Source organism: Ursus arctos, unplaced genomic scaffold (genome assembly GCF_023065955.2).
Source record: "Ursus arctos isolate Adak ecotype North America unplaced genomic scaffold, UrsArc2.0 scaffold_3, whole genome shotgun sequence".
NCBI lineage: Eukaryota > Metazoa > Chordata > Mammalia > Carnivora > Ursidae > Ursus > Ursus arctos.
This window is the reverse complement of record NW_026622985.1, coordinates 5,354,778-5,374,676: the sequence shown is the minus strand read 5'-3', so window position 1 is coordinate 5,374,676 and position 19,899 is coordinate 5,354,778. Positions and strand designations below refer to the sequence as shown.

Sequence of the window (19,899 nt, the reverse complement as noted above, 5' to 3'; positions counted from 1 at the left end):
TGCCAAAGTACCTTGCAACATTCTGTTCACCCATTTTACCTGAACCCATCACGCTTCCTATTTTTTTGCATTTTTCTTAAGGAAAATAATGTTGCTTTCATTTATAGTCAATAAATAAAACGCACCTCATGACAGGTGTGTAATTCCTTCCTCGAAATCCTGGAGGCTAGACGGAGGTGGGAATTAAGAACGTTTTGGATTTGGGTACCTCCTCTATCCTCTGTGGAGAGCACCTGCCCAGGTCTGCTGGGTGCCACCCCGGCTCTGGGCACTTCCTTCAGGGAGGCCTCCATGACCTCCCCTCTCTCTCACTGGCCTGTTTTATTTGTGTCAGAATTATCCTTATTCACAATCATCTGCCAGCTGTCCCATGTCCACCTGCCCCACTAGGACTCATGAGCCGGGGGAATCCGCCTGCCTCATGCAAAGCTGTCTCCCTAGCTCTGACGCTGTGCCTGGCCCAGTCGATGGCCAGGAATGAAAGGTAAGTACCCTGGGCTGGTTATCCAAGATGCGGCCGCCCCCGTGCCGGGAGATTTCTGTGTGTTTGCTCTGATCCCCACACAACCTGGACACCATTAGCCCTTTCTTACCAGCAAGGAAACTGAGGCAGAGGACTGTTGCAAGATTCCCCCCGCCAAGGCCACGGAACTATGACAATATCACATTTTAGAGGAAAAACCTGCATCTTCAAAATGAAGCTGTTTGCCCCTACCCCAGAAGCCCCGGGGCCCTGTCACGCCCATCCGCTGGCTCCGTCCCTACAGCGGAAAGCAGGATGATTTAACACACATGCTAATTTAGGTGCTTCTGTGTCCATAAAAAGCTCTACATCTCAGCAGCTCATTGCCTGAACCCCGTAAGGAATCCACGCCCCAGCTCCGAGTGAACAGCTAGAATCAGGAAACTTTTCCTGCGCTGATGATCTTAAGAAAATCTCTATAAAAACTTGGGAGATTTCTCTAATTGCTATAATTGCAGATTGCTCAAGACTGGAACTCACTGTAAATCATCCCATTTTCTGAGAAATTCTGGAACTGTCATCTGATTTTCCAGGAACGGCGGATGTGAGCTGCCAAGTCTGGCTGCTGGGTTTTTATGGGGGGAGGACCGTGCCATCAAAGGCCACCAAATGGCATGACTGAGCATTTCCTCCAGGAGTGACAGAGGCTCGCTGGGGCTGCCTACCACGTGCCCACGGCTTCCTGACTCCTGCAGAGCAGCCGAGAGCAACTGAGTCCGCGAAGACAAACAGCTAGCACGTCTGGAGAGTGAGGCATGGCCCTCACTTGGTGCTTCTGCTGTCTCTACATGGCCCGGCAGGAAACTGAAGATGGGAGGGCGGCAAGAGGGACTCAGTGCCATCACCCTTCCCTCCATCAGCTCTGGCCTCAAGGTCCACTAAGTAACCAGCTGGAGAGGACACTTCTCCACCAACTTTCAGAAAAACTCCCCGGGGATGGTTTCCCTTGGGGTGCACTGATCCATCCCCTCCATCTGGGAGTGATGGGGTGAAGTGCAAGGCAGCACAGGACAGATGACGGGCCAAAGCTATGTGACTACAGGAGAATTGGACCACTAGCCATGGGTGCAGCACAGAGCTTAGTCAATGGGGTGAGGCCTCTTGAAGAACAAGAAATCAACGTTGCTGAAGACAGAGGGCCTTACGCAGAGCTCACCCGCTGAACAGACCCGCTGTCCCCAGAACACTCCGCAGTTCAGCTAGGGTACCAGCCCTCTCTTCTGGCTTGGTCTCGTCTCAAATTCAGGAATGGTAGTCCTCACCCTCAGCCTCTCTTTGAAGGTTCACATCACTTGAATGCCAAAAAAATTAAAAAGGAATCTCTCTGCAGCCATGGTGCATAAGGAAATTCTTATCACTATCGCCAAAGAGAGGCTTTACAGATTAAGGGAGGGAAAAACAAGTTCAGACACCTGCAAACATCGGCAGAGCATAGGGAAGGACCTCCAAACCTTGGGAGCCCTGCTGGGGAGAGACCGAGGCCTAGAGAGATGGTACTAGTACTTGAAGTGTTGAAAGACTGATAAAGATGGACAAGCCTGGGGCGCCTGGGTGACTCAGTCGGTTAAGCATTGGCCTTCAGCTCAGGTCATGATCCCGGGGTCCTGGGATGGAGTCCCATATCGAGCTCTTTGCTCAGCGGGGAGCCTGCTTCTCCCTCTCCCTCTGCCCCTCCCCCTGCTCCTGCACATTCACACTCTCTCTCTCTGAAATAAAAAAAAAAAATAATCTTAAAAAAAAAAAAGAAAAAGATGGACAAACTCTCACTTGTCCATTGCTTCAGACGCATCCCTTTGCACTGTCAAGTAAAAGTTCAAACACAGACGTGGTTCGGAAGATGAAGGAAGCGTACAGGGAAACCCACCGAGCAGCCCACGGAGAGGAGCTCCAGGACCTGGAGGCACGGGTGAACATGTCCTCCCCATACCCCACGGGAGGCTATCGGGTGGAAGGGGAAAAAGAACCAGTCTGGGGAGAGGACTCCATCTCCAATGAGCAGGCTGCACCTGGACAGAGAGACCTCCCTCTCCCCACTTCTTGCCCCAGATGCTGTGTCTCCGCGGGAACATCCCCGAAGCCACCACGGCCACTTGCCACCTGGAGCTCTGGGGCCCTGCGGACGACCACACGGCGCCCATGCCTTCCAAACAGCCCCTCCCGCGCGTCAGATAAGGTCTCCCAGCACAACACAAAGACAACCGTGGGAAATAGTGATCCTCTGCGGGACGTGGCAATGGCCCCAGCGCAGACACTGCCGGTGACGGAGTGGGTTGCGGTTGCTAAGTACACTTGTGCTGTGGCCCTGAGCCAGCACCACGTGTGGGCAGTGGCCGTCCACGCTCCCCCATACCTGGTAGTACGGATGGTGCAGGAAGGAATCTGGACAGCCAGCTAAAGCCATCGGCTCCACCTTCCAGTCACATTGACTGCGCTGCAGCACCTGCAACAGAGACAGACATGAGAAGCCCGACCAGGGAAGAAATGCATTCCTCACAACTTGATCGAGAGCGCTGCGGCTACGGGGGGAGCCCCTATACACCCCTCGGGCGGTCAGACGCTCGGTCGGGATGTCCACTCACGGGGGTGTCAGCTTGCCTTCTAACACAAAGGGACGCCAGCTACAGAGCCTTGGGGAGCCGTCCGCGTGGTCCCCGTGCCTGTGGGGTGGAGGGGCCCTCAGGGGGTGGGGGGCATGCTAGCCCCAGGGACCCCTGGGCTCCTTCCGTCATTATAAATATTAACACCTTGAAGACTTCATCTTACTTTGCCCATTACGGATTTAGCTCAATTCCAATCAGGCACGGAGGCGCGTGTGCTGCTGGGGCCCTCTGAGCACCGGCTGCATGCACGCTGGGTCTCCCAGCCACAGCCAAGATCAACCACTGTTGGGGCCTCTAACGGCCCCTGGTCAGCTCCACACTCTCCCTCAAGGCCACGGTCCTGTGACTACAATCTCAGAGAACAACATTCACAGAAACAGACTTTTGAGCATACGGGAAACCTTCCTAACCTCTATGTGAGCTGTGAATACCAGCAGCTGCGTTAGAAAGCACGCGGGCTCCTACGGTGAGCTCCTAATACGCGCGAAACAGAGATCCTGTCTTCCTGTTTAATCTACTGTGGCGCAAACCACAGGCCTGCAGCATACAAAGCAGACAAGCTTCCCAGCGGAGTCTGACAAAGGCACCTCCCTTCTGACGCAGCGGACTGGGGCTGGGGTGAGGGGCGACCAGCAGCTTGGCCTGGACGCGGGATGGGTCACCCCTTTGCCTCTGAGCACAGAAAATGCTCTGCCAAAGTTCCATGAAGCAAGCTTCTCCGAGATACAGCGTTCCTTCTAAATCTCCCCAGCTATCAGAGAGCAGGGCGTGGATTCCAGGAACAGAGGCAGCGTCTTCTCCGTCGGAAATCATCAGACGTGAGAACATTTTCAGAAATGGCAGCATATGAATGCTCCCCATCATAATCAGTCCCAGAGGTGCACGCCCTGGACCCGTGGCTCCTCTGTGGCCCAGCCACCCTGAATGATTCATAATTCTGGGCCACGAGAGGCTTTCTCGAACCTCTGTACTTGGAGCTGTAAGTCCCAGCTCCACCACCCACTAACTTACTACAGCCTGTAGGACTGAGCTCAGGGATCACCTCCTCCAGGAAGCCCCCTCAGACTGCCTCTCGCCAATCACCACTGCTCTGAGATGGCTCCAACAGTGTCCCTCCTGGGCTCCTGGGCCCCATGCTGGGCTTACATCCATCTTTCCATCTGCCACACAGAACTGTAAATGCTCCTTCCTGGTCTCGCTCCCCCCATGTAAACTGTGCATTCTCTGTGCCCCAACGCCCACACCAAGTGTGGATGCTGCCTGACCCCCACTTCACCAGGCTCTTGGCACCTCGATCCAAGCAGGGCAGGTTTCACAAAGGGGACTCTGGGGGTCATCCATGTCACCCCCTTAGAGCAGGAAGAAAACAAAACGACTCCAGGACGGCCACCCCACCATGTCCGGGGGCTGCCACCAGCAGGACCACCTCCCTCTCCTACACTGTCCCCCATGGAGGCCCAGGGACAGGCAAGCATCCTGGTGTTCCAGAACACAGGCTCTCCTCTGAGGCTGCCTTTCAGAGGAGCAAACAACAGTGAACAGTCACAAGAACCCCTATGACGAGGGAGCGAGGAAACGGAGCGTAACACACACTTTCTGCTCCTATACACAGGGCGGGAAGGGCTCCTCTCCCTGGAGTCGCTCTACTGTGAGAAAAATAAGGACAATTCAGAAAGGGGCTCGTTTCTCTCCATGAAATTAAAAAGGAGAATGGAAGAAACAGTACAGGCAGGAAGGGGCCCAGGACAAGATAAACTGGATGCTGGGAGCAGTCAAATCAGAATCAATACAGCAGAAAAGTCAATCCGTGCGAACAAAATCAAGGAAACATGGACAACAGCTCCTGGAAAGAATGAGCCAAACATGGGGGCAAAGCGGAAGCCTCCAGGTCGGTGCAGGCCTTGGGGTGCAGAGAGCAGCCCCCATCAGGGAAGGGGTCAGCACCTGCCCCACCTGAGCCCCACGCCTCACCTCCCAGGCACCTGTAGCAGAGGTGCTCCTCAGACACAGTCTGAGGTTGTTAGAATTCAGAAACAAAAGACTCACAGAGCTTCCCAGGGGAAACCTAAAACGAGATGGGGCATAAAAGTCAACATATTCATTCCATCAGTTTAAATAGCAAAGAAATCAAGGTAAGGCCCAGTTATGGGCTGAACTGAGTCCTCCCCAAATTCAGAAGCTGCAGCCCTAACACCCAGGACACACAACGTGGCTGAATTTGGAGGTGGGGGGTGTTTAATGAGGCAATTAGGTTCCAATGAGGCATTAGGTGGGCCCTGATCCGGTGTAAGAGGAGCTCGGGACACAGACACGCAGACGGACAACCGTGGGAAGACACGGGGAGGAGACGGCCGTCGGCACACCAAGGAGAGAGGCCTTGGGAGGAACAGCCCTGCCCACAGCTCAGGCTCAGACTCCAGTCTCCACAGCCAGGAGAAAATAAATTTCTGTTTTTTGAGCCACCCAGCCTGTACGATTCTGTTCTGGTGGTCTTAGAAAACTATTCAGACCCAAGATATTACAAATTACTAAACTGTCATTTCAGCCAAAAGGAACAGAAGCACCCTACAGCTGTAACATTTACTACCAACCACTTCTGTGTCCTACAGGTGTGTAGGACCCTTTAAGCCACCTGGACAGAAACCAAGAACAATCCCTAAGAGGCTGCTGGGCTGAAAGAACAGGGCAGGAGCAATGGAAGCACTAACAAGACAGTGGGAGTTATCTCCTTCCTGTGTGGGCACATCTGTGGTGGGTCACGTCCCTCCAGCCTCCAGCAAGGGCAGCAGCCCCCAGCCCTGCAAACCTGGCCCCCGTGGTAACAAGTCTCATGTGTCCAGGCTCCAGCACCCAGCCATTTAAGCCAACACCAACCTAGAAGCTGTTCTGAAAATACTCTGTGGGGCACCTGGGTGGCTCAGTCGGTTAAGAGTTCAACTCTTGGTTTGAGCTCAGGTCCCGATCGCAGGGTGGTGCGATCAGACCCTGCACTGGGCTCCGTGTCCAACACAGAGTTTGCTTGAGACTCTCTCTCCCTCTGCTCCTCCCCACTATGAACGCAAGTTCGCACGCTCTCTCTTTCTCTAAAATAAATAAATCTTAAATAGATTTTAAAAACTACTCTGTGGACATGGTTAACATCTATAATCACTAGACTTGAGTAAAGGTGATCACCTTCCATAACAGGCATGGACCTCATGCAATGTGTTGAAGGCATAAGAGCAAAGACTGAGGTTTCCCTGAAAAATGATTTGAGCTCAAGACCGTAGCAAACTCCTGCTTGAGTTCCCGGACTGCCAGTCTACCCCGTGGACTTCAGACTTGTCAGACGCTACAGTCACATTAGCCAATTCCTTAAGATAAATCTCTGTACAGACACATACATGTTTGGTTTCTCCGGAGAACTCTGAGGTATACACCCAACCAACCATGGCCCATCTCCCATGACCATGCTGTGATGCCTCCTGTAGGCCTCTCAGGTGCCTGTGTGGGTCTGCATGGATAAGCCCCGGGCCCGGGTCCTTCTGCAAACAGATCTTCCACCTCTTCAGCCTGCAGCCTCACTTTCCTGGGATGCTGTTTTTCTCCCCTCCACTGGCTCCCCTTCCTGCTGCAGAGAATCACCTTCCTGGGTACTTAAGGACCCTCTCCTCATGCATAGTAACCTGTTGCCCCATGCCTCCTTCCGCCACTGTTTCCCACACTCCTTCCAGCTCACTCAGCACCTACTGCTTGCCCTGCCCTGTAAGCCTCCGGAACTCTGGGATGTGTTCAACACGTGGAGACATGAAGCTTTAAATTTAATGGGTATTGGAGTGCCAAAAATATCACACAGACATGCCAATCTTATTACCTAAATATGACCTTTGAAATTATTTACCAAGTGAGATTGCTTCTCAGCCAGAAAAATATATATCCCATAAGCCCTATTGAGACATCCCACTGGGACAGAAAACTACAGTTAGATACACTAAGAAGATCAGAGTAACCTGGTCTCTAATAAAATGTCTCAAACCCAAAGCTAACATTGTATTTAATGGTGAAAGACAGAAAGCTCTTCCCTAAGACCAGAAACAAGGCAAGAATGCCGGCTTTTGCCTCGTCTACTCAACACTGTATTGGAAGTGCTAGCCAGAGTAATAAAGCAAGAAAAAGAAAAGACACCCAAGTTGGAAAGCAACGAATACGATCTCTGTTCACAAATGACCTGATCTTATCCACAGAAAACCCTAAAGATTACTAAGACATGCACTCAATCTAAAGCTAATAAATAAATGCATTAAACTTGCAGGACGGAAGATCGACACCACCATCAGGTGTATTTCTGTACTCTAACAAAAAATCTGAAAAGGAGATTAAGAGAACTCCATTCAAAATAGCATCAAGAATCACAACTAGAGGGGCGCCTGGGTGGCACAGCGGTTAAGCGTCTGCCTTTGGCTCAGGGCGTGATCCCGGCGTTACGGGATCGAGCCCCACATCAGGCTCCTCCGCTATGAGCCTGCTTCTTCCTCTCCCACTCCCCCTGCTTGTGTTCCCTCTCTCGCTGGCTGTCTCTATCTCTGTCAAATAAATAAATAAAATCTTTAAAAAAAAAAAAAAAAAAAAAGAATCACAACTAGAAATATACTCAACTAAGGAAGCAAAAGATTTGTACACTAAAAATTAAAGATGTTGCTGTAAGAATATAAAGAAATAAATAAGATAAGCACCCCGTGTTCATGGTTTGGAACATTTAATATTGTTCGGAGGATGATAATACCCAAAGCAATCTACAGATTCAACACAATCCCTCACAAATTCCCTCCAGCACTGTTGCAGAAATTGATAAAACCTTTCTAAAATTTATACAGATTCTCACAGGACCCCAAATAGCCAAAAAAAAATCTCAAAAAAGAAGAACAAAATTGGAGGACTCGGGGCGCCTGGGTGGCACAACGGTTGGGCGTCTGCCTTCGGCTCAGGGCGTGATCCCGGCGTTACGGGATCGAGCCCCACATCAGGCTCCTCCGCTGGGAGCCTGCTTCTTCCTCTCCCACTCCCCCTGCTTGTGTTCCCTCTCTCGCTGGCTGTCTCTATCTCTGTTAAATAAATAAATAAAATCTTTAAAAAAAAAAAAAATTGGAGGACTCACCTTTCCTGACTTCAAAACCTACTACAAAAGCTGTGGTGACAAAGACAGTGTGAATGGCAGAAGGACAGCCATACAGACTAAAGGACTCAAATAGAGGGCGTAGAAATAAACCCTCACATTTAACGGCTGGCTGATTTTCAACAAAGGTGCCAGGACCATTCAATGGGGAAAGGACAGTCTCTTCAACAAATGGTTCTGGGAAAATTGGATATCCACATGAAAAATGATGAGGCTTAACTTTGGACTTACACTATCTATGAACATTAATTCAAATGGATCTAAGACCTAAATGTGAGAATTAAGAGTATAAAACTCTTAGAAGAAAACCAAGGGAAAAGTTTCCATGATGCTGGATTTGACAATGACTTCCAGGTAAGACACCGGAGGCACAGGCAACAACAAAAGACAAACTAGACTTCATCAAAATTAAAAACGTTTGTGCAAAGGACACTATTGAGCAAGTAAAAAAACCCACAGAGAAGGACAAAGAGTTGCAAATCATTTGTTTGGGATTAATATCTAGAATATATAAAGAACACCTACAACTCAACAATAAGAAAACAGACCAAGAATTTCAAAAATGCCCAAAAGACATTAACTAGACACTTCTCCAAGGAAAACATAAAAATGACCAATAAACACATGAAAAGATGCTCCATATCATTAGGATATGGAGTCATTAGGAAAACACAAATCAAACTGCCATGAGATGCCACAAAATCACAAGTGTTGGTGAGGATGTGAAAAACTGAAACCCTCTGCATTGCTGGTGAGAATATAAAATGGTGCAACCTCTGTGGAAAATGGTGTAAGAACTCCTCAAAAAATCAGAGAATTAACGTTAAGTTCCAGAAATCCTACTTCTAAGCATAAACTCCAAAAGAAGTAGAAGCAAGGACTCAAATACTTGTACACCCATGTTCACAGCACCACTGCACACAACAGCCAAAGAGTGTAAACACCCCAAGTGTCCACCAACAGGCAAATGAATAAGCAAGACGGAGCAGATCCACACAATGGAATACTATTCAGCCTTGAAAATAAACATCGTTTTGATACATGCTATGACATGGATGAACCATGAAAACAACACGCCAAGTGAAGTCTCGGTCAGTCGCCAAAGCACAAATATTACAGGACCTCACTTACGTGAGGCACCCAGTACAGAAACAAGAGGGAGAAGATAGAGGGGCTGGGGGGAAGGAGAGTTTGTTCCATGGATACAGAGTTTCTGTTCGGGAAAAGGGAAAGTTCTGGAAATAGATAGCCACGATGGTTACCGAACACTGAGAATGTACTTAAGTCCACTGAACTGCACACAAATGGCTAAAATAGTAAATTTCATCTTTCATTTATTTTACCCCCATTTTTTAAATATTGGAAAAGATGGCTATTCAATGAGCTCCCTTTAATAAAATTAACAACTTCCGCTAAATTTTTTTAAAGATTGTATTTATTCATTCAGAGAGAGAGAGAGAGAGTGGGAGGAGGGGCAAAGGGAGACAGAATCTCAAGCAGACTCCCCGCTGAGCATGGAGCCCAATTCAGGGCGCGGTCTCAGGATGCAGAGATCATGACCTGAGCGGAAATCAAGAGTCAGATGCTCAACCGAGGGAGCCACCCAGGCACACCCCCCACACCCCACACCCCTGCTAAATGTTTTTTAATACAATCATGAGATTCAGCAGAATTTCTTAGAATGCTAAAACTTGACGATGGATAAAGCAATGATTGCAAATTGACTTTTATACAAACTTTTTTTTTTTTTAAATACCATCCTGTTTCCTGGTCACACTTGTTCTACCACTTGAAACTTGTTCACGGCTTGTCCGTTTTGGTTTCTCTTGTCCCGCCATGCCCCTCTCTCAGTTGTGCGACTCTGTATAACCCAAATGTCTGGCTGGTGATATGGAACCCTGACGGCAAGCCCTCCGTAACTCCACCCTGCTATCCACACCCGACAAAGACAAAGACCCCGGTCACGATCTGTGCTCTCACGGGGACTCAAACCCCCATCCTGCTCCCACACTTCAAAATGTCCTGCAACAGGGGTGATGACATCCTGCCACTCTACAAAGAGTTCCATACTGACATCACCAGCTCATGTATCGAAACGACGTGCTCCAGAGCCTGAGGAAGATCCCGGCAGGCAGGCAGATACCGAAGCTTTATACCTACAACAATAAAAGGCGTTCTCATGAACAGTTGTAGAATGACTCAGAGATTGTACCAACGACTGTTGTCTTTTTTTCTTCCTTCGATGAAAGGGGCTTACTGATAAGGTCATCTCACTGTGCTGGTTTCCTATGTCTTTCTGATTATCAATTTTGTCCGTTGTCAGAATGCCATTATAAATAATGTATTGGAGTCTGTCCCTTTTTTTTTTTTTTAAAGCTCTTATTTATTCATTTTTAGAGAGAGAGCAAGCAGGGGTAGGGGCAGAGGGAGAGGGGAAGAGAGAGAGACAGAGAGAGAGGGAAACAGACTTCCTGCTGCACGTGGAGCGCAATGCAGGGCTCAATCTCAGGACCCTGAGATCATGACATGAGCCGCAATCAAGGGTCAGACGCTCAACCAATTGAGCCATCCAGGGACCCTGCAGTCTGTCCCTTTTAATGGAGCTTTGAACTTGCGATAAAAATTTAAATAATCTTCACCATGAAGCCTGAACTTTCTTCCTTATTAGACTATAGTTCGGAAAAATAGTTCAAGCAGAGCCAAAAGTCTGCTGATTCTAGAGTCAACATTTTTCTCAACAATGTCAATATTTACACTTCTGGGTCCAGCAGGTGAACTTCAACAATGCCTTTGTTCTTTCTGTTTCATGTTTATTTGTTTTTCCACTGTAAGGGCAATTTCTACTGAATTAAAATGATACAACCGTCTTAAAATTTTAAAATGTTGCACCAAATAACACTTTTGCGGGCATTCTGAGACTCTGAGGACTGGCACACATATGCTTTCACATCACAACCAACTGTCAACTATGCTTGTGGTGGACTTCAACTGCCCGGCACTGCCTCCCATCGGAATGACTCTGTATGCTAGAAAAACCGACTACGATGCTGGCAGGTGCACTGCAGGCCCTTTGCATCTCAGGACTCGCCTGGCGCATCACACTTCACAGTGTGTTCGGGGTCCATGCAAGCCACTCTGATGCTTCCTCTTCTGTCTTCCTTACTGAACACACCGTGCATGACCTACTAACTTGATGCCTGGTGCGACCACAGGGTGCAACCCTCAATCTGAGAACAGGGACGGGTTCAGGTTTGTACTTCATGCCTGCAAGCCCATGGGCTTCCCTTGCACACTTGCCCTCCAGGATGGAGACTGCTGCCCCCCGGGCCTGCCACTCTGTCCTTACCTCCCCCCACCCACACCCTTTCCTTCCTGGTTTAGGACAGCAGTCAGCTTCCGCCATTCCCTGGCTAACACCCCAGCTCCCAGGTGTGTGCACGTGTCACCTCCGCTGACCTACTCTTAGAAAAACACAACTCCTCTACTTAACACACTAGCCATCTCCAGCACCCGTGAAGTCACCGACCGTGCAAGATGGACTCTTTCCACTTTTACTCGGCCACAAATCCAAAATGCGCACTTAATCCTGCTGGGGAAATCTAGTATGTCTCCTTAGGGAGTTCACTATGTCCTCTCTGGCATGTCTGTTTCCGACTTCCTCCTCACTGCCCCCTCTCAGAACACTCAGATGACAGCCAGCCTCTGCTACTCCCGACACCCAGCACAGGCAGTGAACAGCTCATCGCCCTGCCACCCAGCTCCACGGTCACCGCCAGCACCTGACAGCAATCCCGTCACACCTGTTAGTCAGTGAATACCTTCTTGTTCAAGAACTTGGTCTTGTTCCCTGCTGCACTCAGGACGGCACACAGTGGGAACCGCAGAAGGGTCTAACAGGACTAACTAGCATCATTGTTGGTGGACAGGCTAAATAATAACATTTAACTTAAAAATAAAATCAAAAAGAGAAGTTGCAAGTCTTAAATCACAGTAGGACTTTTTATAAGGAAAGCTACTCCTTCTATAAAAGCCAGGGAGCCTGCTATTTACCAGGAACGACGTAACCGAGCAACATGCGTGACGTATTATGACAGTCGCCTGCAGAGCTGAAAACAGAATACTCACATTCTGAATCATAATAAACACATAAAAAGAAACTCATAATCCTTCAAACATCACAGGGAAAATAGAAACCAGGCGATGAAGACAGCATTCAAAAAAGAAACAATTTATTCCGAAGACAGATGACGTGCAGCCATAAATGTCAACTATCTGATTCCCTTCTTTTCAAAATAATATTCAAAACTATTCTAATAAAAAATACTCAAAGCACACTGAAATAGAAATGCTTTAAAAAGAGAGCCAGGTAGGGGGCACAGAGAGGGAGCAGGCAGAGATGCAAGAACAGGACAAAAGTCAAGCGCGTAGACGAGGACAGAGACGGGGCTGGCGAAGCGTAGGGCCAAGCGAGATGCTCGTGCCACTGCGAACAGCAGAGCCCACGGCCCACAGTATGGTTAACGACCTGCAACAGGGCTCGGCCTTCACCCTCCAAGCGCCACAATGCCTGCATGCGGGGATCTCACAGCAAATGGAGGGACCTCACCCTTCAACAAGAAAGTTACATGAAAAACAAGAACTCCACGTACAAAACAAAAATAAAGGAATAAAATATTTTTAAGCATTATTTTATAGACATTAATAAAGAAATAACTTTGGAGACTTCAATGGCCTTAGAACTTTTATTACAAATATATACCAGAATCAAAATAATCTTTAAAAAACACCTTTATAGGGGCGTCTGGGTGGCTAGGGTGACTAAGCGAATGCCTTCAGCTCACATCATGATCTCAGGGTCCTGGGATCAAGTCTTGTATCAGGCGCCTTGCTCAGCAGGGAGTCTGCTTCTCCCTCTGCCTCCGTCCCTCCTCCCTGCTCCTGCTCTCTCTCTCAAATAAATAAAAAAAATCCTTTAAAAAAAATAAAATAAAAAACACCCTTACAATAGAAAGCACTGCAGATAAAACAGACTGAAACCCACAGTCCTTCCATCTTCGCCCCTACATGTAAAGAAAGCCATGGGCTTGGATGTTCTTACTATCGATTATTTCAATTTGTCAAGATCAAAAGAAAAAAGAAAAAAAGATGATTCCCGAGTGCTTATGTAGACCAGGCAGTAGGCTAGGTAGAGGTGTGTGTGTATGTGTGCAAACACACGGACGCACACACCTTCACACCAGAATCATTCCCACTGTTGACAAGAGTAAAATGAAGTGCAGTGGTCAAGGTCCTGGGGCCAGTGATGGGAAGCAGAAAGAGGTGACCAAGGATGCAATGGAGCTCAGTTCGCAAGTCCACGCTCTTAACCAGAACCCCACAGTCCCATGGTTTTCCAATCAGGGTCCCTGGACAGACGGCACAGGCACCACCTGGGAACCCACGCACACGCACGTGCTCCAGCCCAGATGCTGACCCGCTCAATCAGAAAGTAGGGGTGGGCCCTGTGGCGCCCTTGTGTCCGTGGCCTAGCACCAACCGCGGGGCACCTTGGGTGCCTGGGCTGCACCGCAGACCCGCGAAAAGAAAATCTTGGGGATGAGAGCATTGTTTCAAGCGCCCCGGTGTTCCCAAACTTGAGAACTAAGGCTCTCAACTCTTCTTTACAAGATGAATCCTTTTTTATGAGGTTTGCGAGGGGGAAAAACTGGGAGAAAATTGCAATAAAGCTTTGAAGAGTCCCATCTCACTTTCCAGAAGCTGGGGAGGGGAACCTACCACAACTGTGTGAAGTATACAATAGAATCAATTCTTCTGGGGCGCCTGGGTGGCACAATGGTTAAGCGTCTGCCTTCGGCTCAGGGCGTGATCCTGGCGTTATGGGATCGAGCCCCACATCAGGCTCCTCCGCTATGAGCCTGCTTCTTCCTCTCCCACTCCCCCTGCTTGTGTTCCCTCTCTCGCTGGCTGTCTCTGTCTCTGTTGAATAAATAAATAAAATCTTAAAAAAAAAAAAAAAAATCAATTCTTCCAAATGTCACACCTGAATCTTAAGGGCCAGATTCCCACAGGGAAGCCGCACCTGGTATGTTTTCTGCCTTTTAAAAATCTATCACTTTTTCCTACACAAATAGAAAGAATCCCTTCTAGAACAAGGCTGGGGGGGGGGGGTGGGGAGGCTAAAGAGCTGCCTGCAGCAGAGAATGACCTCATCACTTCCAACCTCGGGTTTCAGGTACAAGGGTCTGGATTTGACCATATGTAGAAGAACGACCTTTGACTTCATACGCTCAGTCTTTTGTAAGAGACGAGTTTGGAATATTCTATTCATGTAGACACAGTACTTTACACCTAAGTGCTTTGGTCAGTCTACTGACGGAAAACCAGCGAAATTTTGAAATGAAGCTTGGTGCTGGCCACACGCCTCCTTAGGCTGTGTGTAGCATCGCAGCCTCAGAGGATCCACATGGGGACATGATGATTAATCCCACTAGACAGGCCAGGAGGCTGAGCAGAAGCAGCTTGCCTTGGGTCACCCATGCCAGCCAAGTGTGTGCTCAGTCCTTGAACTGTGCTCTGCCCAAATCCAGAGCCCAAGTCCTGACCTTGGACGCGGAGTCCCTGGGAACGGGATCTGCTCCGTGCAAGCCAGAGAGGCCAAGGCTGGATGCTGATCTTCAATTTCCAGCTGCCTCAGCCCGCGGACCCCAGAGTCTGAGAAACGGGCCTGCACCTGTGCTGTGGTTAATACGCAGGCGTGCAGTCATGAGCTAAGCACAGACACGATTGCTAACCCAGTTCCTGAAGGCTCCTGTAAGGAATGACCCAACAGCATGGGAGGAAGTCAAGAAACAGCCAAGCGAGGAGAGCGAGGGTACCCACAGAGAACAGCCAGGACTACACATGGGCCAAGCGGCCTCATGACGTCCCTCATAAATGCATTGCCAGGGAAAACCACACTGGCCTCGGGTGGTGAAAACAGAGGCGGGGGGGGGGGGCGTCCATGAGGATGTCGCACCCCACCTTTCCATGCCCGCCTTCCCAGAAGGGATGGACGGGACACCCCTCCACGAAGCCCGAACACAAGAGCTGACAAGAGGAAACCCACACTGGCGCAGAGCCCCAGACAATGCTGACCCGCGAGGGGACCGTCCCTACTTCACAGAAGAGGACACAGGCTTTAAGAGGATGGACAAGCTGACAGGGCCTCCCAGGGAATGCATGACCTCGCAGCCAGGGAATGCCCATGGAATCAGCACAGGTAGCCAGCCCAGAAGTCCAAGAAAAGGAAGGATCGGGAGCTCTTGCACAGAAGGGCATCCTACCTTGTGCGACCAGGGGACCCCAGGGGGACAAGGAAAACCACTGTAATTTTACATCTAAAACATGGATTATTTACACACAGGCCTAAAATCAGGGTCCTTTTAAGAAAACTTACTTTCCCTGATATTTACATCTATACATAGACATATATACCTCCATTAACTCATTAATGTTTTCACTACTCGCGTCATTTACTTAGGATAATGCTTGACGCTGGAAGTGTACGAATTATTACAAATTACTGAATGCCTGTGGGTGCCTTCTAGGGGACAGCTCTTTGCATATCCAAACATAAAAGGAGCACAAACATTAAGAGACTGAATCACTTAAGTCAAAAAGGGAAAGATCACCGTGATGTCACACATTTCCTCCACCACGCCCCTACTGCCCTAGCAGCTGCCCTTCAGGGGCGAATGAGTGGCATCAACACCACTGAAACCACTCGGGTTTGCCTTTGCTGCCTGCAAATCCCGTTCTCTAATCATTGGGAAAGTGATTCAGACTTTATCAGAAAAATTAAGGAAGGTCTATAAAAACAGTGCTTGGATTTAAATACTTTGTAAAACACATACAAACCCAAGTCCTTTGGATTAACACCTAAAAGTATAGCACTTACCCCTACGATGAAACTCGCTTCAGTGATGGGGGATGTTCCACTAAAGAAAGCTCGAGGATTTGCAGCGAGAGACCTCTGGGGAAAGCATGAACACTGAGGGCGGCCAGCACCACATCCTCCTAGTCTCATCCTGTCCGGGAATCTTGCAGAAGGCCTACGGCTTCCTCCCTTACCAATCGGCCCCCAAGTCCAGTGCTGGTGCTGCAAGAGCCCCGGTCCCTGGGGCTTTGGAGAAGGGGGTGTGGGGTCCCCGACCTCCAGGCACCCGCCGGGAGTGACACGGCAGTAGTAACCCAGCTAGACTGCACACAGCTTCTTCCCTGCAGAGCCGTTCCTGACCCCAAGCTACTGGTGAGTGACAACCAGGACAGGTGGGGGGATCTGGGGGGACAGACTTATTTTTCATGGAAGGCCCTCTGGAGCTGTTAAGTTTTGTGCCAAGTGCAGGAATTCCGTATCCAAAAAAATAAGTGAGTATGACCACTGGGTTTTAAATCTTGAAAGCATTAAGGCTGCCCCACTATCCAGAACTTTCCCAGGATCACTGGTGAATTCAGCGAAGTAAACCAGTTTCTTGGGCTCTCACAGCATCGGACTCGTGTGGACTACAGGTCAGGAGTGCAAGCCATCCCTCAGACGGCTGGGAAAGCGAGCCATGCATCCTGGGTTTAGGGGTTTCTGACAGCTCCAATCATAAATGTCGGCTCTGTTCTTAAATTTCACAGCTACAGCAAGTGTGTAATTCTCCGTGCAAACCCACTCACACCTGCTCCATCACTCCCTCACTCCCTCCCTGTCCACCACCTTGATGACTGGGGACAGATAACTACTCTTACTTCTAAGTGTGTTAATTCAGTGTGTCACCCACTCGTACCTCACAAAAAGCCCTGACTCGTGAAGGCCTTCTCAGCTCATGCTGCAAGGATGTCTGGCCAGAGATGCTTTGAAGATGCTACCGGTCACATCTCTGTCCTGGAGAACCTAATACGAAATACATGTTTCTGAGCTGAGTTAGCACCTGGAGTGCGCCCCACGCCAACCCACCAGACCCAGGACACCAGGACAAGTCGCCTGGGAAACCTACTCCCACACACGAAGTTCAACCCTCCCGGACAGAATGGCTCAGCATCCGTTCACTAGAGAAGATGTGTCTATATGTGTAAAATACACGGGTTCCTCCAACAGTGATTATCAGACTGGGGGTGAGGCAGGGCTGGCAAGAAGAGATGATCCACAGGGCAACTGTGTGCCCCTCCACCAAGGCCAGGGCTGGGTCGGTTAGTAGGTTTGCACAAGCCATCAGATTGGGATCTCTTATTATTTATTTTTTTTATTTTTTTATTTTTTTTTCCACTATGCTCCACATCCAGCATGGAACCCTATGCAGGGCTTGAACTCACGACCCTGAGATCAAGATCTGAGCTGATATCATGAGTCAAATGCTCAAACGACTGAACCACCCAGGCTCCAGACCTGGATCTCTTAGATACAGTTTAGCTACAGGATGTTCTGATAATGTTTCAAAACAACCCAAATACGTTCATTTTAAATACACTAGCTTTCAGTGAAAAATCATCACAACATTCTGTGCCCGGTAGGACTTGAATAACTCAACACCAAGGGAAAGATGCCGGATCCCTCTGCGGAGGAGCCAAGCTACATAGTGAAGTGGTGTTTTCTCTTTTCTTTGGAGGGGGAGCGGCAGAAAGAGAGGGAGAAAGAGAATCCCAAGCAGACTCCACGCCCAGCACGGAGCCCCATGCGGGGCTCGACCCCACGACCCTGAGACCATGACCTGAGCCAAAACAGCAGTCGGAAGCATAACTAACGGAGCCACCCAGGCGCCCCAGAGCAGTGTCTTTTCTCATATTCTGACGACCTGGGTTCCAAAGAGGAGAGGCACACACATGGTCAGGTCACAAGAAAACCACGACCAAGCCACAGGAAGTGCGGACACCCAGTGGCCTTCCTTCCCTCAGACGCTGAAGCAGGGTGACTGCGGCCATCAACGCGGGGCTTCATCCCACGTCCGCTCCAGAGAGCTGCGTTGCTGGGTTAAAGGACCTACGCGGTCCTTCCTGCTTCTGTGAACTTGAACGAAAGGTAGATGCAGCCAGCAGCCCGCCGCTCTGCTTCTCGTGTCCTCGCGAGGGGCAGGAGCCACAGCGAGCAGGGCCCGGGCCACGTTCGAGCCCCGCACCCACTACTGCGTGGCCTGGAGGACGTGCAGGCTCCCTCGTCACCCGCTGTGGGGGGTGAGATGGGGCCACGTAAGTGAAGGGCGCAGCCTGCCCGACATGGGGTGAGGTCATGACCCCCGCTGGCCTGTGTTCCGGAACCTCAATGTTCGGGCTTTAGGCAACACGCACGTTGACCGTTGTGGCCGGGAAGGGGGACTTGGGACCAGAGCCCTGTGGGGGTGGAGGCTGGTCCAGGTAAAGACAAAAGGATATCCGTTCTGGCCCCGCAGGCTCTGAGCTCACAGACAGGGCGAGACCCACCCCCCAAGAGAGGAAAGAGCTATTAAAGGCACTTCTTTCAAAACCATCACGGGAAGTCCTAACTCTGCCTTTAGAAGATGTGCCAAATCAAAACACGTGTTTTTTGGAAACTCTCGTTTTCTCACCTAAGAAAAGTCAAAACGGGGCGCCTGGGTGGCTCAGTCAGTGAAGTGTCTGCCTTCGGCTCAGGTCATGATCCAGGGTCCTGGAATCAAGTCCTGCGTCGGGCTCCCTGCTTGGTGGGGAGTCTGCTTCTCCCTTTCACTCTCCCCAATTCATTCTCTCTCATATAAATAAATAAAATCTTTAAATAAAAAAGTCAAAATGGTTCTCTACAACCTAAATGACGCTAAAAATTCTCCGAACGCCAATGTTCTGGGTGTTTACACACATAATAACTTCTTTCACACGAGACCTGGATTTTCAGGACAACATTCTTGAATGTCTAACTGTAAAATGGAATTTTAAAATTGTTCTGCTTAAAAAAGAAATGGGTTTGTATCTACGCTGGCCAAACTAGTCACACACCACCGGGGTCATGATAGTGACCGAGAATTTTTCCTCCAAACTTTGCAATTCGCAGGATCTGTCCTTTTGAGAGCAACACTTCCCCCACCGGGTCTAAAAACTGCAGTAACTAAGGAAGCAGTAATGTCCCGATGAGCCATCCACATCATCACACTCCCTCCGCACCTGCAGACCTCACATCGCTTGTGTCCGAAGCTGTCACAGGACAAGAAGGAGCAGCTCTGGAATGCCAACCACCTCTCCGTCGCCCGTCCCGTCTTGGAGACCGAGGCCTGCTGCTCTGCCAGCATGGAGCGTTGACATGGAGCCGCGCAGTCAGCGTGAGCTTGTGCTCATCAATCTCACTGCGCATTATCACAGCCCCCCATCCTCTTTCACGGAGACGGTAACTCCGAGAAAACGAATCCTCCTTTCACCTCACGGTGTTCTGCCTCGGCCCGCTGGCCTGGCGACTCCCTCAGTAACCGTGTCGCCATGCTGGCCCCACGCTCAGAAAGAAGAACGGGAGATCTCGTTCTCGAAGAGAGTGGGTGGGAGCGGCCCGCAGATCGCACACGGGAGCACACAGGAGCCCCCGCGGCAGCCCTGCACCGGAAGGCAGCCTGCAAGGAGCGCCCTCTGCTCCCCTGGGAGCTGAGTTCCCTTGGCAGGTGTCAGGC

General features: G+C 49.8%; 1 protein-coding gene across 4 annotated transcripts in view; it reads right to left on the bottom strand.

Annotated features, from left to right (window-relative positions):
• The window catches only part of GRB10 (growth factor receptor bound protein 10), a 179,232-nt gene that overhangs the window by 118,169 nt on the left and 41,164 nt on the right, over positions 1–19,899 (bottom strand). For 2 of the 4 annotated variants that reach the window (XM_048213052.2, XM_026501705.4), the window contains exon 3: positions 2,874–2,963. In XM_048213052.2, the coding sequence (XP_048069009.1) occupies positions 2,874–2,924 (51 nt within the window). In that variant the 5' untranslated portion in view covers positions 2,925–2,963. Of the gene's footprint in view, positions 1–2,873; positions 2,967–17,085; positions 17,193–19,899 lie in introns of those variants that run through there. The other 2 variants (XM_048213051.2, XM_057304485.1) reach the window with 2 other exon arrangements.